General features: G+C 44.6%; 1 protein-coding gene and 1 pseudogene across 2 annotated transcripts; both read right to left on the bottom strand.

The window, feature by feature from the left end:
• Window positions 1-3224: 3224 nt before the first annotated feature.
• LOC144366240 (protein FAM25A-like) lies at window positions 3225-6442 on the bottom strand. 2 transcript variants are annotated; one of them, XM_078020122.1, is made up of 5 exons: window positions 6164-6442; window positions 5509-5571; window positions 5104-5166; window positions 4704-4766; window positions 3225-3405 (listed from the first exon to the last, which is right to left on the bottom strand). In XM_078020122.1, the coding sequence occupies exons 1-5, from the start codon at window positions 6234-6236 to the stop codon at window positions 3299-3301; spliced, it is 369 nt and encodes a 122-aa protein (XP_077876248.1). In that variant the 5' UTR covers window positions 6237-6442; the 3' UTR covers window positions 3225-3298. The 2 variants fall into 2 exon arrangements, with proteins under 2 accessions (XP_077876248.1, XP_077876252.1); XM_078020126.1 differs by lacking the exon at window positions 5104-5166.
• Window positions 6443-12811: 6369 nt separating this feature from the next.
• LOC144366238 (large ribosomal subunit protein mL45 pseudogene) lies at window positions 12812-13696 on the bottom strand (annotated as a pseudogene).
• Between the last annotated feature and the right edge of the window lie 7056 nt (window positions 13697-20752).

The raw sequence follows: 20752 nt of genomic DNA, 5'->3' as shown, positions 1-20752 counted from the left end.
GGGACATTAGGCAATGGGGCCTAGTGGAAGGAAGGTAGGTCACTGGGGAGCACTGGCCCCCAGCCCTTTGCTCTTTGCCTCCAGGCTGCATTGCAGTGACAGTTCCCCCACTGCCTGCACTCACCATGATGTCCTGCCTCACCACAGGCCCAAAGGCACTGGGGCAAGTTACCAGGAACTGAAATCAGGAGCCAGAGCAACATCTCCCTCCTTATGTAAGTTCATTATCTCAGGTGTTTGGGTATGATGACAGAAAACTAGTTCAGAGTCCCACCTTGCTGCAATGTCATGAGAACCATAAATACTGATTAATTTAATCCTAAAATTGTTCTGATAGAGAACATGATATCAATCCATGATAACAAAATGGAAAATGAAGCCTCTGGAAGGTAATATACTAAAATTTAACCCACAGGTAGCTACAGACAGTGTTTATATGATTTCTACCTTTTAACATCAGGTGTTTACAGGACAGATGATTAAAGAGTTCAATCCATAAGTTGCAAAGTAGGAGAAAGGAGAGGTGACCATATTGTTATAGTTAAAGCTTTGTCCCAGGATTTCATGAACTGACTTCCACACCACTCACATATAATCAAATCAAGCCTTTATTGAAGCACACAGGTGTCCCCTGACCAGAACATAAAGCTGTTCCCCTGATCAGCCCCCCAAAATTGCAAGGGCACTCCTTATAAGCCTGAAAACCACAAAAGGGATGTTAGGGGTCTAGCCATTGCAAGCAAGCCAGGTTACAGAAGCGGGACAGTGCAGTCAAGTGGAGGGAAGCCTAACCAATCACAGTTAGCCCAGTCACCCCAATTACAGAAACAGAGCCCCGTTACCCTAGTTTCAGAAACAATGCCCCATTAGGTAGTTTTGTATTCTTAAAGATTTCTATAGCAAAAGGAAAAGAATATCTTGCCCCAGTCATGACCCTTCTACTTGGCATGGTTGTTTTACAGGATGAAGTCATAAAACAAAATGGAGTCACATTTGCTCCTACTATCACAAAATCAAGTGACCACCTCCCATTCTCGTAATGCCAGAGGGTATTTTTTCCTTTTGGGTATTTTCTTTTTGTCGTACTGGGGATCAAACCTAAGGCCTCACAAATTCCTGTCAAGTGCTCTAGCACTGAGCCTCATCCCCACCGCCCCACACCACTTTCAATTTGTCTGGAGAGCCAATTGCAAGGGTATAACTTTTTCTCAGGTTTTTCAAGGAGATGGAAGGTTATAGTTAAGCAGACTCTTCAAACAGTCAGAATGTTGGGGTCCAAGGCACCACTCTGGTCTGGACATTGGTTGCTGCTGACCTCTGCATACACAATAGTTTTTTCATTGCTTTTCTAAAGGAGAAAACTTTTAGCGGTCCTTATTCCACCATTTTTTCTGACATCACTCTCTCTTTTATATTGCTTTTTATACCATGCATAGTTTGATGGAAGTTGATTTCATGCCCCCTCATTGCAGAACACAGACATCAAAAAGAAAATGAGAGACGGAAGTAAAACAAAAAATTGCTCTATAAATACTATCAGTTTTTCCTTATACAATTATTTTTGCTTTATCAAAATGAACTTATTCTACATATATATTTAACACTTCTTGATACTTGGACACTGACTCATGATATATATGTATTATCCCTCATTTTTGTAGTCACAGAGTATTCCATTTCAAACCTATGCAGTATTTGTTGTCCAATCCCAGTTGATGGCCATGTGGACCTGGGTCCCATGTTTTAAGCTAAGGAATTTTTAATACAGTAGAATTAAACTCCATGTTATGTGTGACACACCTAATAAACAGCATCACTGGCCATCCATGTGATAGCTGACTAGCATTTTAGGGGCCAACAACCTCTCACTATTACAAACATGCTCCAGTAAATCTGTGTGAGCCCTTTTGGGCACTGTGGGTACCCATGCAAACCTGAAAGAAAAAGTCCTAAAAACCGACCTCCATTCACAGAAGGTGTTCCAGTTTACGCTGCCACCACAAGAATTATGGCCGTCTCAGCTTAGGTTTTACAAAGGGGACGTCATCAGGAACCAAACTGAGATATAATGCCCAACTCTAGCTGGACAGTTCCAATGCTGAAACTTTGGATATTCCAGGGCCATTCAGAAATTTGTGAGGGCCACTCTAGAAAAGACCAGAAATATAGTAAGCAACTAATTCCTTCTTGGATCATAGCACACTTTCTTCTACTTCCAAAGAACAAACTGCTCCCAGCTCCATTTTTACACATCATTTCCTCTTTTGTAGGCCAAAACTTCAAGCTCCATGCTTTTACACATGTGCAGTACTGACTGCTATCGACAAATGGACCTCACACAAGGCCCCACTGGAGATTCACAAGCAGCTGCTAGGGCCAATCAACAGTGGACTCAGGGCCTTTTTGACCTGGTTCCACAACTAAACAACAAGAATGCTTGTCGGAGACTCTTGTAGATCATGAAGGAGCAGAGTGGGGAGTCTGCCCTGCCTACATTTTAATCTGATTGGTCTGTTGTTCTCCTTGAGTCCTGCAAGAACAAGACCCAGACAACATGCAAGACAAATACAGGTCATCCCTCTAGGGGTATTTGAAGCATCCAGGTATCTGAAAACTGTAGTTTCTGGGGAAACAGTGTTTTCTCAGAGGCTAGGATGGAAGGGGAGCTCGTGGTAGAACACAGGTTAGCATGAGTGAGGTGGTGCAGAAGGAAGGAGGGAGAGAGCACAGATAACAATGGAACAGCTTGCTGCTCAGGCACAGTGGTGGCACATGCCTGTCATCAAATCTACTCCCGATGCTCCTGGAAGAGGGGGATCACAGTCCAAGTCCAGCCTGGCATTTAAGATCTTTACTAAAAATAAAAGATGTAAAGGTTTGGGGATGTAGTTCAGTGGCAAAGCTCCACTGAGTTCACTCCCCAGTACCAGGGAGAGGGCCAGGAAAGCTGCCAACTGACAGGAGAAACCAGAGAAGTATATGATGCATAATGTGACTCATCCTACAAAACGACCTGACCCACTGGCAGGTGCTTGCCATGCTGGTGTGTTCTCTAGTGGACTTACAAGAAAGCCTAAAAATACCTTGTCAGAGACTGGAGGTGCCCTGCAGTGCTAGGGTGCATGCTCAGCAAGTGTGAGGCCCTGGGTTCAGGATCCAGCACCCAAACAAAAACTTTGCCTAGTGTTCCCATTCAAAGAGCAACAAATCAAGAACTCAGGGAGCACATTGCATGGCTTTTTATTGAGATTCAGAGAGGATAGCCAACAGGCTCACTGTCCTGGTGTGCCCAGGCCCTCTATTGTGTGGTGACAGCATCTGTGACAGGCTTGAGCACCTTCTCAAGGGCTTCCTTCAACACTTTCTCTCTCCTCTCTAGGATAACCGCTATGGCTGCATTAAGGGCTATCAGGAAGAAAAACAGAGAAAAGGTTAGAGTGAACCCCTTGCTGTGCTCAGCATGTCACCTGGAGAGGCAGGGGGATGTGGCAGTCTGACAGGAGCAACCCTGGACACATCCCATGGGGCAGAGGCAGAATAAATTCAAACCTGGTCCTCCTGGGCCTGGGGTTGTAGCTCAGGGGTAGATGCTGACCCAGCATGCACAAGGCCCTGGATTCAGTCCTCAGTACCACAAAACAAATTTGGTTTATATCCCCAACAACCTGCCTTTGTTCAGTTTGAATGAGACTGAGTATCTGCTCATGGGTATACTGGCTATTTATTCTTCATTTTTGTGTTTGTATCTTTTCCTCTTTTTTATATTGGGTTGTTAGGCCAGATCATCATTTCCATTATAAATATTTTGCCTCTGTCTGTGGCTTTTGTGTGTATGTGGTACTGTGGATTGCACCCAGGGCTTACTGCATGCTGGGCAAGCGCCCTACCACTGAACTACACCCCCAGTCCTGTTTGTTTTATTTTGAGACAGTCTCACGAAGTTTCCCAGGCTGGCCTTGGATTTACAATCCTTGTGCCTCAGCTTCCCAAGTGGCTGGGAGTATAGATGAGCACCACTGCACAGGGCTTATCATTTTATATCTTAAATGTTTTGTCCCAGTGTGCTGCCACATGGTCTTTTGTGACCTGGTGTTAATATTCTACAGAGAAGACTATCTGGGTGGAACCTTAACACAAGGATTAGTCTGAACTGATGATCTAACTCAGAGATAATTGCACACCAACAGAAAAGATGCAAAAAGGGGGTTGGGATGGTGACCTTGTTGGGCAAGGAAGTGATTGGCCCCACCTAGCTTTTCTTCTTCATCCTGTCCTCCATCTCTTCAACTTTTAGGGGTTTGTTGTTGTTGTTGTTGTTGTTCTCACAGAAATAGGAATTGAACCCTGGGATGTTCGATAGCTGAGCTACATCTTCAACCCCTTGTACTTTGATGTTGTGATAGGATCTCCATAAGTTGCCTAGGCTAGCCTCAAATTGACAATCATCTTGCTTCAGTCTCAGTGGCTGGGATGGTAGGTATACGCCACTATATGCTGAACTTGTTCTTTTTTGGTTTCATCCTGAATGCTGAAAATTGCATCCCAGACCTCATGCAGGCTAGGCAAGCTCTCTAGCCCTGAGCTACATTCCCCAGCCCTTCATTCTGTCTTTCTCTCCTTCCAACTTTCTTTCTTCTCCTCTTACCTTCCTTCCTTCCTTCCCTCCTTCACTCTGCCCCATCCCCAACCCCAGCCCTCAGTACCTGGATCTTCATCCTCATTGGTGTGCTCCTCCACGTCCTCCACCACTTCCCCCACAGCATCAACTGATAAAAGGAGACCAGTTCAGACAAATTCAGAGACAAAGTTACCATACAAGCCTGCTTCCCTTCCCAGCACCTCTGGACACCCAGGGTGGATCTCCAGGATGCCACCCCCAGCCAATTCAGGCTGGCACAGAAGGGCCTGGCTGCTGAAAGGGAGCTGAGGAAGCCCGTTGAGGACACAGAGCCCTCCATGCTCTCTACCCCTGAGCTACATTCCCAGCCCTTCCTTCTGTCCTTCTCTCCTTCCCACTTTCTCTCTTTTTTCTCCTCTTTCCTTCCTTTCCTTCCTTTCTTCCCCCCTTCCCTCTGCCCGGTCCCCAACCCCAGCCCTCAGTACCTTGCTCTCCATCCTCATTGGTGTGCTCCTCCACGTCCTTCACCACTTTCCCCACAGCATCAACTGATAAAAGGAGACCAGTTCAGACAAATTCAGAGACAAAGTCACCATACAAGCCTGCTTCCCTTCCCAGCACCTCTGGACACCCAGGGTGGATCTCCAGGATGCCACCCCCAGCCAATTCAGGCTGGCACAGAAGGCCCTTGCTGCTGAAAGGAAGCTGAGGAAGCCCGTTGAGGACACAGGGCCCTCCATGCTCTCTACCCCTGAGCTACATTCCCAGCCCTTCCTTCTGTCCTTCTCTCCTTCCCACTTTCTCTCTTTTTTCTCCTCTTTACTTCCTTTCCTTCCTTCTCTCCTTCCCTCCTTCCCTCTGCCCCACCCCCCAACCCCAGCCCTCAGTACCTTGCTCTCCATCCTCAGTGGTGTGCTCCACCACGTCCTTCACCGCTTCCCCCACAGCATCAACTGAAAAAAGGAGACCAGTTCAGAGTGGGGCCACCATGCAAGCCTGCTTCCCTTCCCAGCACCTCTGGACACCCAGGGTGGAGCTCCAGGATGCCACCCCCAGCCAATTCAGGCTGGCACAGAAGGGCCTGGCTTCTGAAAGGGAGCTGAGGAAGCCCAATGAGGACACAGGGCCCTCCATGCTCCTCAGTCTTGTAGGGACTGAGAACAGGCAGTTGTGACGCAGAAGGTCTTCCAGGTCTTCAGAGAAAAACATCTAAATTGCCAGCTGACCACTCAGCACCTGTGTTCCTCACCTGTCCCCAGGAGCCTCATCTGGCCTGGCCTCTCTTCTACCACGAATCCTGGATTAGGCCCCACAGGTAGAGAGGGCTGCTTGGGGCAGTGAGGCTCTGGGGGCTTCACCCTAAACTGCCCTCCCCAGCATCTGCACCCCATAGCTCCATCTCTCCTGGTGGGGTGATAGGCCAGGGTTCCCAATGGGCCCTCAGTGGGCCTCAAGGCCTGGCCTGATTCCTGGGATCAGCTTGTGATAGGCCCAGTCAAACCTGCCCTGACCCCACACGGGGGGAAAGAAGCCCTAGGTCCTTACCGGCTTCCTCAGTGGCCTTTTCAGTGCGACGGGCCAGGTTGTCAGCCGCTATTTGCCCCAGGAGTCCCAGCATTGTGCAACAGCAGGCAGTGACAGACGGATGCTGGGGACTGAACCAGTGTGCTTTTATACAGGCCTCTGATGTCTCACTAAGCACCAAACCCTCACCTGACCTGTAGGAGGCTGGGCAGATGAGTCACTGGAGAGGGCAGCTAGAGGAAGAGGCTGGGTGGGGCATGCCAGTGCTAGTCAAGCACCTCTTGCAGTGAGACACCCCACAGTTCCCCCACCCATGTCCTAGCAACCCTGTGCAGCAGAAGGACAGGCGTCAGGGCTGAAGCTGAGTAAGAGATGTCAGCCTAGCCAGGGCCCTGAGTGCTCGGAGACAAGGACCTACCAGCTCAGCCCCTGGTATGCAGCTGGTGAAACTGCCCAGGCTGCCCAGTCTGCTATTCAAGGTTCCCAGTGTAACCTAGCCAGGATTTTGGAGATTCTAGGGCTGTGGGGACTCAGGTATCCCCTGAGGATAGGCACACAAGAGTGGTGGGCTGGCTGGGGTTGTAGTCACAGGTATAGCACTAGCCTAGCATGTGTGAGGTACTGAGCTCAATTCTCAGCACCACATAGAAACCAATAAAAACAAAAGTCCATCAGCAAGTACAAAAAATATTTAAAAAATAAGGAGTGGTCACCAATGCCCTTCCTATTCTTTTTTTTTCTTTTTTTTTTTTTTAAAGAGAGAGTGAGAGAGGGGAGAGAGAGAGAGAATTTTTAATATTTATTTTTTAGTTCTCGGAGGACACAACATCTTTGTTGGGATGTGGTGCTAAGGATCGAACCCAGGCCGCACGCATGCCAGGCGAGCGTGCTACCACTTGAGCCACATCCCCAGCACCGCCCTTCCTATTCTTAAGGACCTGGGCTCTGCAAATAGAGAAGGTAACTGCATTGAGCCAGGTAGTCACCCTGACTTTCTAGTCAGCTGACTATCATTCACTCATGCTCCTGAGTGGCCCAGTACTGGGGCAGCCAGCATGTGGAAGAATCCTGGAACCTCTATGCATTTGGGGATCAGTCTGTAGGAAAGATTCTGCAAGGTCAGAAAGTCACATTCCAGGTCCTAGAGTAGACCCAGGAGGTTCTCTGGACCTAGCTGGAATTCCACAGAAAGCAGCTTTACTGCTCCTTAAACATCACACATGGCACAGGCCAAGTTGCTGGGAGAGCTCTGAGCTAAGACCAGTCTCCCTGGGGTGGGTCGAGCATGTTGTGGGCAACAGCACCTCAGGATCCTGAGGCCTCCGCCCCACACGTATCACTGCCACCTCCCTTGGGCAGAGGTGGATCAAGGCTTAAACAATTTGAAAGAGGCCTCGTTAACAAAAGGATTACAATAATTCTCCACTTGCAAGTTATCCAAGTAGATACCTGTGACCCGGAGACCTGGGAAGAACCATGAGTTGGGGACTGTGAAGCTTAAGCAGGTCCAGATGACCCTATGCTGCCCTTGTTCCAGCGCCAGAGGCCACCCAGGGAAAAGGTGGTGGAGGTCGGGAGCCAGGGAAGCTGATGGGAATGGGGCAGAGGGACACATGAGGATGCTCCCTGGACCCATCACACCCCTTCTCTGATTCCTTGGAGGTTGTGTGACTCTCACCTCCACAGTGGTCCTCTCTGCCCCTCCCCTGAGAAGTGATACCCACCCGCTTCCAGACCCCACCCCACAAGCCCCAGCTAGTGTGCTTGTCAGAGATCCCCTCTCAGGACCCACCAGCCCTGACAGACCCTCCTCAGAGCTCAGCCCCTCAGCAGGGCTCTGTCCACAGGAGCCTGCCTGGAGCCCTGCCCACTGCAGCCTCTTTGAACAGCTGCCTTTCCCTCCCTCTCAGACACTGCTGGCCCTCCACATCCCCTCCTGTCCAGGAGATCCTGTCTCTCTTTAATACACTGCTTCAGGGTGACCACTTCAGTGAGGACACTCAATGGCCCTTTGCCTAGAGACAGGTTCCAAATGCCTGATGGAAAAAAGGCAAGAAACCAAACTTCCAAAAATGAATGCAGACACCAATCCCTTCTGCTCTGGCCTGGGTCTAGTCCCCCTTGGTTTCCCAGCTCTATCAATAACCAGCCCCTGTGCTCCCACCCCAACACATGTGCCCCTACATTGCACCCCAGAGGCTGAATCCTTCACTAGAGACCCTGTTAACCAGGAATGCATTCTGTTCTGAGGGGCTGACTCAGACATCTCCTGCAACAGACAAATTTCAAGTGTCTGGAGCAAGTTGAAGATAACTCAGGTGAAGCCCACCCACCACTGCCTCATCTTAGAAGAGAGCCCCAAGAGAAGGGTCTAAAGAATAGACACCCATGCTAGTATATCCTGAATCAGAAGGTCAAGTCCACCTCCTCTTGGACAGAAGATTCTGGAGTTGACAGGAGTAGACTTCAAAGGGAATTTCCCCAATAACTCAGTCTGGCAAAGGAACAACAGGCTAAATCATCAGGTCACAGAGAGTCAAATTTTCTAAGAGCAATTTGTCCCTTAGCAACTATCAATTTTTAATGTTTATTTTAAATACTCAATTAGGCGAGGCTATCCCAAATGTCTAAAGCATGACTTTTAGTTGTTTGATTGTTTTATTTTTCATTACTTTTTTTGGTAGCAAGCATTGAACCCAAATATGCTTAACAACTGAGCCTCATCCCCAGCCTCTTCTATTTTTTAATTCGAGACAGGGATTTTCTAAATTGCTTAGGGTGTTGCTTAATTGCTGAGGCTGGCTTTGAACTTGCAATCCTCCTGACTGAGGCCCCCACATCCCTGGAATTACAGGCATACAATGCAGTGCCTGGCTAAGCACACCATTTTCTTGTGTGGTTGGGACTATAGCTCTCACAAACATCAAAAGTTTTGTGATGGTCCATTCTGCCTAGGCCTCCTCCTACTTCTGCTTCATGAATTTCAGCTCATAGTATATGCTCTGCCCACAGATCCTGCACTCACTGACCCCTCCCTGCCACAGGGGATCTTCTCTCATCCAGATACTGGACTCTTGGCTCTTTAGCCACCAAGAGAAGACGTGCCCAGCATAATGACCTTCATACATCCATGAGACAAGCAGGCTCCTGGTGGCCATCAGAGGGCCCATTGAAAGAGAATTTGAGTAAAGGGACTGTTCATGGAGATGGGAACAGGCTTAGGGACCAATGCGCAATGGTGAAGCACCCAGTGAGCAGCAGTAGTGGCAGTTTTATGTCCTGGGTCCACAGGGGCAAGAGAGGCCTTCACAGCCTCTAAAAAAAAAGGGTCAGCAGACAGGAACCACCACCATGATTAGAGGAACAAAGCTGCCCCCAAACCATGCCCAGCAAGAAGGTACCTGGGGAATCACTATTTCTCCCCCTGTCCACTTTCCTAGGGTGTTCCCTCTGGGCTGATCCCAGTCACAGTCAGGGTGAGGGGGCCAGGCAGAGAGGAGCAGTGTGTGTGGACAGTGTGTGGACAGAGCAAAGAGAAAACGCCTGCCAGACTTCCAGGTCTGGTGGCAACATGGCAGTGGTTAAATTCTAAAGAGTCCCATGTCCCCTTCCAACTCTAGGGAGCAACCAGAAGAATCAAAGGAAGGCCACCATCCCCACATCCTCACTTCACTGTGGAGAATGAGGACAGAGGAAGATTGCAAACACCAGAGGCATGTGAGGCCAGCAGCTCAGGTGCAGGAAGCCAGGGAAGTGAGGAGGAACAGGAAGTGGGGAGGGACCAGAGGGAGGGTCTCCCCTGTTGCCAGCCACATACTCCCAGGAGGAGAGGACTCTCAGAAAACTCCCCAGAACAGAACTGAGGAGCTGAGGAGTTCTTTCCACCTCTTCTCTACCTGCCCCTCTGTAGCTCATCTCTCTCTCTCTCTCTCTCTCTCTCTCTCTCTCTCTCTCTCTCCTTTCCTATTTGAACACTGACTTTATCATGAAAGGTGATTCCAAATGCAAACACTCTGGGTAAAAGACCACTTAGAGGGCATTTAAGAAACATACTAATTTAGACCTCAGTAAGAGAGCACCTAAATACCAAGCATAATGATATATACCACAAATCAAATATTCACCATGTCTATTTTAAATCTGAGAGGAACCAGAACTCTGTATTCTTTTAAAATATATATATATAGGTTAGACACAATACCTTTATTTCGTTTACTTATTTATTTTTATATGATGTTGAGGATCTAACCCAGCGCTTCAGGCATGCTAGGCGAGTGTTCTACTGCTGAGCCACAACCCCAGCCCACCAGAACTCTGTATTCTAATCTTGCTGTAAAGACTTTGGTTCATGAACTATGAGATCTTGTTAAAGGATTAAGATGAATGCATCCTTTCCTTGGTATGTACTTAAAACTAAATAAACAACATGCTTATGACTGCAAACAAATAAATTAAGTGGAACAAGACAGACAGCATGGACTTGTCCATGTCTTTGTTTTTGAGAGCCTCTAATCCTGGAAAAAGGAAGGTACTGAGATGAGTAAACGGTCCTTGTATATGTGAGCTCCCAAGGGGTTCAGTCTGTGCTGAGTAGTGCTAAGAAACTCAGAAACTGGGACATCTGCAGACCTTGCAAGTGTCTAGAGGAGATCTCTCTCTTCCATTGTCTCCTCTATGTCCTGCTCATCTGAAAATCCACTATTGCTTTAGCATTTGGGACCCTTAAGTTGAGAAGGGAGGGGGTAGAGAAGAACAATTCTTCTCAGAGTCTTTTGCCGAATTGTCCCCTTCAACCACTGTCCCGGTTTAGCCTTCATCAGCTGTCACTGAAACTTTCACAAAAGACAAAACTCTTGAAGCTTTCCATGAAATCCCATCCAGTGACATTTTACCCAGGGGCCACACATGTGCCCTCTGTCTTCGTGGAATGCTGTGTGAGCCAAAGATGCCAGCAGTTCAACAGCCACAACCTGCCCCAAATATTTGTTTATTGGGAAGCAAAATGGGGAGTGGGCTACAAAACTGTGGCTAGGATTACTAAGACCAGATTGAAGAGTGCCATAGCTGCACTTGGGTGAACATCACTGGTGTAAAATAGTGAGAAGACTGGGGTGTCATCGACTGCCCTTCAGAACACACATGATTTAACCACAAGCAGTACTTTATGAAGTCTTAAACTGTAACCTGAAAAAAAGCTCACCAACCTCTTTAGCTTTTGAATTAAGCAGAAAATTGTACATTTTTCACAAATTTTCTTGCAATAGAATAGCACACAATAGATATGAATTGTTAAACTTCACTTCAAAAAAACATACATTAATTTTTTTATATTCTTTTTTTTTGTACCAGAAATTGAACCCAATAAGCCATATCACCAGCACCTCTTTATATTTAATTAGAGATAGGGCCTTAGTTGCTGAGGCTGGCTTTGAACTTGTGACTCTCCTGCCTATCCCCCCAAGCTGCTGGGAGTACAGGTGTGTGCCACTGGCCTTTGCACCCAGCAATGCTTTCATTTTATATATGTATTCTTTGAGATGGGGTGTCACTCACATGGTACATGATTCGCCTCAAAATCCTAGAATTGTGATCTTCCTGCTGAGCCTTCATCGCAGCTGGGAACATAGGTTACACCATGCCTGCCTGGCTCAAAACGTACTGCTTTTTATTAATTTTTTTTTGAGGAATAAATTATTTCTTTATATTTATATACTTCTACAAAGTATAAATGCTAATTCAGAAAGTAACTTTATGGAAAAAGACTCTCTTAAGTGATACACAATTTTATAAACACTAATTATTCTTCCAATTCTGGATATCCTGGAAGTCAGGTCACTCACAACTAGGCTTGTCTTCCACTTGAAGGTTGGCCTATTCCCCAAGTTGAATTTCAACTGGGGGAAATATATAGAACCCACCCCCAAAAAAAGAGAAAAGAGAAAAAGAAAAAATTGAAACCAGGGGTGCTCTACCATTGAGCTACATCTCTAGTCCTTTTCATGTTTTTTGTTGTTGTTGTTTTGTTGTTGTTGTTGTTATGAAACAGGATCTTGTTAAGTTGCCCAGGCTGGCCTCAAACTTACAATCTTCTTGCCCCCAAGTCACTGGGTTTACAGGTTAGTGTCACCACACAAGGCACAACACCAAAATTTGTCCAACATTCTGATAGTATTTTATTTCAAACTCTGATCTCTGCCCAGTGATTACAAAAAAAGTTGCCTATTAGCTCGCACAGTCTCTGCTGTGAAAAAAAACTATCAGATGTTTGTTCACTGAAACATATTTTCTCTCATCTAGACTCAGAAACTAGACATATGATTTTTTTGATAATTTTTTAATGTTTATTTTTTAGTATTTGGCGGACACAACATCTTTGTTTGTTTGTGGTGCTGAGGATCGATCCTGGGCAGCACGCATGCCAGGCCAGCGCGCTACCACTTAAGCCACATCTCCAGCCTTAGACATGTGATTTTAAAAAGAAAAAGGGTTCATGGCTATGCATACTAGCCAACCACCTGGGCCCAGCCATCAGACATGGTTGAACAATGAATCTGCTCAAAAGATCCAAGCAGGGCAGGAGGAAACAGGGGTGGTCTGAAAGAGATGGATGGCTTCACAACGTCCAGCCTCATCATCACCAGGGTTTTACCCCAAGAGTCATTTTTGTCATCAGGCTAGCTGCGACTTATGGTCTTCTCTTTGTGCCTCTTCACATTTTCCCCAAGGTTCCTGCTGGAGGCCAGGAATCCATCATCACCATCTTAAGGATGAGCTGCTTAGGGGGCGCCCACGGGGGAACAATCTTGCCATGCATTCTCCAGCTCCCGTAGGGTTCACCAGGTGTTTTTCAAACACAATATACCCCAAGACATCCTTGGCACATTCTTGTCCATACATCAACCGCCCCAACCGATCATAGATGGCTAGAGTCTGCCGTGTGTGCTTGGGGACCACACATGTTCCTCTGGTTCACCAAACTCTAGCAGTGAACCTGCACCACCTGGGCTGGCTCTAAAGATTCCAGAAAGCCCCAGTGGACAGTCTTATACTCCATGTCCCAGACCATAATCCAGAAAATAGTGTTCCGTTACCAAAGTGTGGTCTGAGTTGTTTGGACAAAGGTGAGCTTCTATGAAGAAATCCTTAGCTTTTTCAGGGAAGGCCTCTGTTTTAAATTAGCATCAAATTCTTTTATCTTCTGAATTGACAATTGTGGTGCTGCATTTTTCTTCAATTGTTCAGTTCTCTCTTTCAGTCCTTCAATTCAAACAGATGACATTGGAGCATCACCCTCAGGAGGAACATAAGCATCAAAGATACCAACTGTACAGGCCACATGTCTGGGCCAGTCCAAACGTTCTGGGGAATAACCAATCCTGCTTTCCAGGCATGTTCTATAAACTCCTTTTCTGTTTTGTATTTGGGTTCATAAGCAGGAGGTGTGAAACGTTCTTTAGTTCTTACTGGAATGACAGCTATAGACTGAGTCATCAAGAGGGACTGCTGAGACCACCATCCCTAAGCTTTGGATAAGCAAGACAACCTCTGAGGCATGGGGACTGCCGTTTTGTTCACGCAAAGGCCATTGGGATGGGGGCTCTGCAAGAAGTGTGTGAGGTAGGAGAGAAGGCGAAAAGGGTGGAGCTGGCTTAGTAGTCAAAACACACTGCTTTTAAATATGAGAAAGAAAACAAAAGCTCCATTGCACATGAAGAATCCTATCAAGCAGGCCATGGTGGAACAGGTTTATCATCCCAGCAATTTGAAAGGCTGAGGCAGGAGGATCACAAGTTTAAAGCCAATCTAGGGATCTTGGTGAGGCCCCCAGCAAATTAGAGAGACCCCATCTCTCAAAATAAAAAAAGAAGGGCTGGGGATATATCTCCTTGATAAAGCACCCCTGGGTTCAATCCCAAATACAAACAGCAATAACAAGAAAAATATGGAAATCCAATTGCCAAGTTTACTTCATAAAAGACACATGAAAATGATTACACAACCTTCCAACATGAATTTTTAAAACAACTGATGACACTTTATAAACAGTAGCAGTTATGAAGGAAAACTGTAAGTCAGGAATACCAGAATTCTCAAATGAAATGGCCAAACAAGAGGAGTAGTAGGATGTACATAATTCATGAGTAAGTTAGAAGAAATATAGATAAGACATGCTGGGCATGGTAGTGCATGCCTGTAATCTCAGAGATTCAGGAGGCAGAAGCAGAAGAATGGAAAATTCAAGACCAGCTTCAGAAATCTAGTGAGACTGTTCCTTCAAAAAAAGGGGGGTAGGGAGGGGGCTGTAAATGTAGAGCATTCCCAGGTTCAATCTCCAGTACCACAGAAAAGAAAGAATTGAAGGAAAGTAGGAAGGGAGGGAGGGAGAGAGGGAGGAAGGAAGCAAGAAACAAAGGAAGACATTTTCAGATAAGAAGCACAAGAAAGTGGATACCACAGTAGGTAATTAAGGAACAAAATTTTTAAATCAAAGAAAAAAAGGAATCATAAGGAAATGCAGCATTGTGTGTGTATCATTTGGGAGTAAATGATTCACATGCAAACAAAGTAGGAAAGACCCCCATACCCATACTTGGAATTTCCAAAGAAGGAAGCCAGACTTTGGCAAGTAGTTAATATTTTAAAATAGACCTACATACTTATGTGAAAAGAGGCTCAATATCATTAATCATCAGAGAAATACAAATCAAAACTACAATGAGAGAGCATCTCACATCGCCCATTAAAAATAACCAGATTATGTCAGGTTGCCTTTTTGTGGGAGGATTAAGGCTGAGGCACCTTCATCACCATGCCAATTGAAACTGGCCTCTTTGGTAATTTGGCATTCTCTCAAATCCTGATTACTGGGCAGGTCAGACAATCCACTGAGTATCAGCTTGGTGGCTTGGAACTTCTGCATGAAATTTCCTGTCACAGGAAAGCAGGGAGCTGAAACTCCAAACCTTGGATCTTGGGTTCTGACCAAAGAAACTTTAAAGTCAGACCCCAAAAGCCATGGCTGAGAACTTTATTATCAGTGAAAGTAAAGAGAAAGTGAGGTGAAAAAAGTAAAAGCTGGATGAGGCTCAAGCAGACAGCACTCTCAGGACAGGGGATGGGGGCATCTCTGAGCAGAGAACCAGACAGGAGCCAATGTTGTGTCCAAATTGAGTACTGTTTCATGGTTGACTTGAAAACTCGGGTCCCCCTCCAGCAACATTCTCCAACCAGGTTTTTAACTTCTTCACATTGGGTGGTGAAGTTTTGACTTAGTTGGTCCTCTCCAGAACTGTCATGGTGGCCATCCTATTTAGGAGGGCTTCATCTACAAGTCAATCCCATGTTAATGTGGACACTGGGGTCAGTAACCGGTCAGAAGTTACCTTACTTCGCCTGCACTACTAAAGGTGTCTTCTTTCCCAGACACTTGGAGACACTTATAGCCGAAATTTCTAACTTCACATCAACCTCAGTGGACCCTGTCTGTTAGTCCTATTAATGCTTTGCTCATGATGTGTTTTACAAATAGCTTTTTCCTTTTTTCTACAGATTAACTGCCACCATTTGATTTCTTAAGTGAGTCTAAAGAAGGACCCTAAAGTAATTTAAAAACCCTTTATGACCTTACCATGCATTTCACTGCTCATTGCTAGCCCCTACCTGAAACTCCATTTTGGTCTTCATCTCAGTCTCTGTAGGAGCTTAGTTCAAAACAATGGCCTCTTCTCATTTAACACAACCTATAGCATCTCCCAAGCATCGAAGAGCTCAGAATATTGTTTGTACACTTTCTGTTACAATTCATAGAAAGGCAGTCGTCTGAAAACGACTTTTGGAAGTGAAATTGTAACATCACATCATGTGACACTCAGGGGTGACATATGTGACAGAGGAGAAAAACTAGAAGAAGTGAAGCATTCTAGGCAAGAATGATCCTACTTAGAAGACACTTTCAGGTGTAACAATTTTTGCATGTGTCTACTTTATTTAACACAACTATGCACATAGTGGACAAACTTAAGTTCTTATTTCAAACATCTAGTCTTTCTAGATATGGACAAGTGCACAAAGTATGTTAAAAGTAGAAGTAGTAAGTAAGACATGTCCTAGATATCTTTTGGTTAAATTCATGAGGAAATATCTGTCTTGTGCCAATGGAATGATCCAAAGACTTCTCTGAGCAGGACATATTATGTCAGTGCTGGTTCAGGAAAGAAGCAGGAAAAGAAAATATAAAGGGCTTATACCAGTGTATTTTCTGTGAAGCACAATTGACCATTGTCCCTTCTATTTGTGAGTTTTGTTTTACTATTCTGTGTAAAGAGTGTATATAAAGGACAAATGAGTCCTAATTTACGTCTAGTCTATCTAGATGTTAAAGAGTTTGCCAGTGTAGGATAAGAGTAGAGTTGGTAAACTACCACACTGAGTACATGTTGTGTTAAATTCATAGAAAAGACTGTTCTTAAAATCACTTAGGAAGTGAAATTGTTAAAGTCATCTGTCAGCATTACAGATGCAAATATTGACCTGTGGGTTGATAAGACTAGAAAGGGAAGGCTTCTAGGCCAGAAATGTTACTGTTTGGAAGAAACTTTCAAATTCTCTTCTTTAAAAAAAGAGGGAGTTTTGCTTCAAAGTATAGCCTTTGTTAATTAAGTGCTGCTGTTTCTTCAGTGCTACTGTATGTATAGTTGGAAAGTTCAGTCCTTGTCGGAAACATCTAGTGTTTCTAGATGTTTAGAAGCTCACAAGACATGGTAAAAGTAGAGAGCTAAAGTAGTACCCCTTAAGTATGTGTTGTCACTACATAGGAATGGTTGCCATGTGGGGGAATGGAGTCGTTGAACTTGATGTCTTGGAGGGTAGGTTGAAAGTTCACTGGGTGGGGATGGGGAAAGAAGAAAGTATGCATAGAGAAGCATTCTGTGCCCCTTAGATTAGTTCAGATTATCTAGCCATTGTTACATGTGCATTTTAGTTAATCTTGCTGGGTATTAAAGGATAACTCCTAATCCCCAAATGTGTTAGAAGTATCAAAATGACCCTGTATCAAATCCTTTTGTTAATCTTGAGGAAGAACTGCCTTCTGAGAATGACCCTTATTAATCCACACTTTGGGGCTAGGGGTAGTCCTGAATTTAGTCCCTGGAATGGGGAAGCAGGAAAAGAGGAAGTGTGAGGGAAGTGCTCTTGGCTACTGTCTCCATATTTGGATACAGGTTTCCTTATAACCTAGATCAGCCATCTGTGTATTTTTGGGAAACTGTGTTCATTGTGCACAACGTTCCAACTTCATTTCACAACATCTAAGCTTTCTAGATGTCCTGAGGTGAAGTGAATCATAAAAAGGAGTGCTAGTGGGCTGGGACTATAGCTCAGTGGCAGAGCACTTGCCTAGCATGCATGAGGCACTGGGTTTGATCCTCAGCACCACATGAAAGTAAAAAAATAAAATAAAGGCATTCTATCTGTTGAGAGCCACAGCCAAAGGGGCCCCAGCAAACTTCCAGCTGCCGGCTGATGATTGGCTCACAGCGGCCCCAGCAACATCTAGCTGATTGGCTCCTCTTCAGTGATGTTCATTGGGCTGTTTCCCTGCCCTTCAGACTGCCAGCTGATGATTGGCTCACAGCGGCCCCAGCAACATCTAGCTGATTGGCTCCTTCTCGGAGCTGCTCATTGGTCTGTTTCCCTGCCCTTTTAGACGACGGAGCTGCTCATTGGGGGACTTCTTTGGCTCCACCCATGCGACTCAGCCAATCGGCCTCAAGAGCAGGAGGATTGTGGGAGGTGGTGAGGTTTGTGTGGGGGAGAGGCGTGTGGAAGCCGGTGGTGGCAGTTGGGCTCTGAGGGTTTTTTTCCTGAGGAGCTGTTTTGCTTGGTGTTTGTAGTTCTAAAAATAAAGATAGTTTCTTTTGACAAGTGGCTCCTGAATTGTGCCCAGCCAGACTGCGGCACTATCCATATACAACTGTAAAAAAATTAAAGAAAAAAAAAATCCTAGTGAATTAATCAACTTAAAAATTTTATTTTGTTATAATTGATAGAAAAGATCCCTCTTGGACCTGGAATTTCTTTAAATGAACTACAATACCCCAGAGGGGCATTGTGTATCAGGACTTGTTCTTTAGGCTGACAGCAGAGGGGCACAGGGAAACAGACAGGGAAATATGGAAGCAAGTGCTCAAAGATTTATGTTTTGATGTGAGCCACTGGTGTGTGTGTGTGTGTGTGTGTGTGTGTGTGTGTGTGTGTGTGTGTGTGTGTATTCTAGGAATACTTTAATTCACTGGGAACATGCATTCTTGCAAATATTTCACTAGTAGAAATCTAATAATTAAACAGCCTTGGTGTATTCTGTTGTGGTCTTATTTTAAATTGAGCATTGAGAATTGCATTATTTTAATTGTAACTCTGCCAATATGTCTACCTAGAGACTTGTGGCCATTTCGTCTTCAGTGAAATTTTTGTCTCCAAGAAAGGATAACAGATTGAGTTGGTGTAGTGCATTCTTTGTTACCAGAAAAATACCCATGTAGCTTTTTAGGATTTTGAATTGGTGAATATTCATGATGTGAGGAAAAGCTTGATACACACTACCATCTCAATCACCCAAATGGGATATTGTTTATATACGCTCACAATCTAGTGGACCAGTTCAACTAAGCTGCTTGAGACTAGGTGACTTTGTTCTTTGCTTGTGTTTTTATTTTCCTGTAATTACAATTAACTTTTTTTTTTTTTATTGTTGGTCGTTCAAAACATTACACAGTTCTTAATACATCATCTTTCACAGTTTGATTCAAGTGGGTTATGAACTCCCAACTTTACCCCGTATACAGATTGCTGTTTCACATCAGTTACCCTTCCATTGATTGACATATTGCCTTTCTAGTGTCTGATGTATTCTGCTGTCTGTCCTATTCTCTACTATCCCCCCTCCCCTCCCCTCCCCTCCCCTCCCCTTTTCTCATCCCTGTTTAATGATTGTTTAGGCTTCCCTCCACTTGACTGCACTGTCCCGCTTCTGTAACCTGGCTTGCTTGCAAAGGCTAGACCCCTAACATCCCTTTTGCGGTTTTCAGGCTTATAAGGAGTGCCCTTGCAATTTTTGGGGGCTGATCAGGGGAACAGCTTTATGTTCTGGTCAGGGGACACCGGTGTGCTTCAATAATTAATTGTGTTATTGAGTTCTATAGTTTCTTTATTTAACTTTTGTTTGTAAGATCTGTCCAGTGGTGAGAGAGGTGTGTTGAAGTCTCCCATGATTATTGTATGGTGGTCTATTAGACTCTTGAACTTGAGGAGAGTTTGCTTGATAAACACAGCCGCACCATTATTTGGGGCATATATATTTATGATTGTTATGTCTTGTTGGTGTATGGTTCCCTTGAGCAGTATGAAGTGTCCTTCTTTATCCCTTTTGATTAACTTTGGTTTGAAATCTATTTTATTAGATATGAGTATGGACACTCCTGCTTGTTTCCGCATTCCATATGAGTGGTATGATTTTTCCCAACCTTTCACCTTCAGTCTATGAATATCTTTTTCTATCAGATGCGTCTCCTGTAGGCAGCATATTGTTGGGTCTTCTTTTGTGATCCATTCTACTAGCCTGTGTCTCTTAATTGGTGAATTTAAGCCATTAACATTTAGGGTTATTATTGAGATATGATTTGTTCTTCTAGCCATATTTGTTTATTGATGTTTCTAAACCTGATTTGTTATCCTCTTTGACTATTTTTCCCCCTTTACTGTCCTATCTCCCATTGTTGGTTTTCAGTGTTATTTTCCATTTCCTCTTCCTGTAATGTTTTGCCAAGGATTTTTTGAAGAGATGGTTTTCTAGCTGCGAATTCTTTTAACTTTTGTTTATCATGGAAGGTTTTAATTTCATCTTCTATCCTGAAGCTTAATTTCGCCGGATACACGATTCTTGGTTGGAACCCATTTTCTTTCAGTGTTTGAAATATGTTATTCCAGGATCTTCTAGCTTTCAGGGTCTGTGTTGAGAGATCAGCTGTTATCCTGATTGGTTTGCCCCTAAATGTAATCTGCTTTCTTTCTCTTGCAGCTTTTAAAATTCTCTCCTTATTCTGTATGTTGGACATCTTCATTATAATGTGTCTAGGTGTGGATCTCTTATGATTTTGCACATTCGGCGTCCTGTAGGCTTCTAGGATTTGTGATTCTGTCTCATTCTTCAAGTCTGGGAAGTTTTCTTGTATAATCTCACTGAATAGTCTGTTTATTCCTTTAGTTTGGAGCTCTGTGCCTTCCTGTATCCCAATGACTCTTAAATTTGGTCTTTTGATATTGTCCCATAATTCTTGGATGTTCTGCTCATGGTTTCTTAGCAGACTTGCTGAGCTGTCTATGTTCTTTTCCAGTTGAAATACTTTGTCTTCATTGTCTGATGTTCTCTCTTCTAAGTGATCTAATCTGCTGTTAGTATTCTCAATTGAGTTTTTAAGTTGGTTTAATGATTCCTGCATTTCTAGGATTTCAATTTGTTTGTTTTTTATTACCTCTATCTCCCTGTGAAATTGATCTTTTACTTCCTGGATTTGTTTGTCAATGTGATCTTTCATTGTCTGATTTTGCTGT

This window comes from Ictidomys tridecemlineatus, chromosome 1 (assembly GCF_052094955.1).
Source record: "Ictidomys tridecemlineatus isolate mIctTri1 chromosome 1, mIctTri1.hap1, whole genome shotgun sequence".
Classification (NCBI taxonomy): Eukaryota; Metazoa; Chordata; class Mammalia; order Rodentia; family Sciuridae; genus Ictidomys; species Ictidomys tridecemlineatus.
Note: the sequence above shows the minus strand (reverse complement) of the source record. Positions and strands in the feature narration are given on the sequence as shown.

Excerpts from the sequence above, each read along its gene's own strand:
- LOC144366240 (XM_078020122.1), bottom strand. The coding sequence starts at position 6,236 with ATGCTGGGACTCCTGGGGCAAATAGCGGCTGACAACCTGGCCCGTCGC. Across the intron at positions 4,767-5,103 it reads CAATGAGGATGGAGAGCAAG|TTGATGCTGTGGGGGAAGTG; the intron begins GTACTGAGGGCT and ends TCCTTTTATCAG. Across the intron at positions 3,406-4,703 it reads CAATGAGGATGAAGATCCAG|CCCTTAATGCAGCCATAGCG; the intron begins GTACTGAGGGCT and ends TCTTCCTGATAG.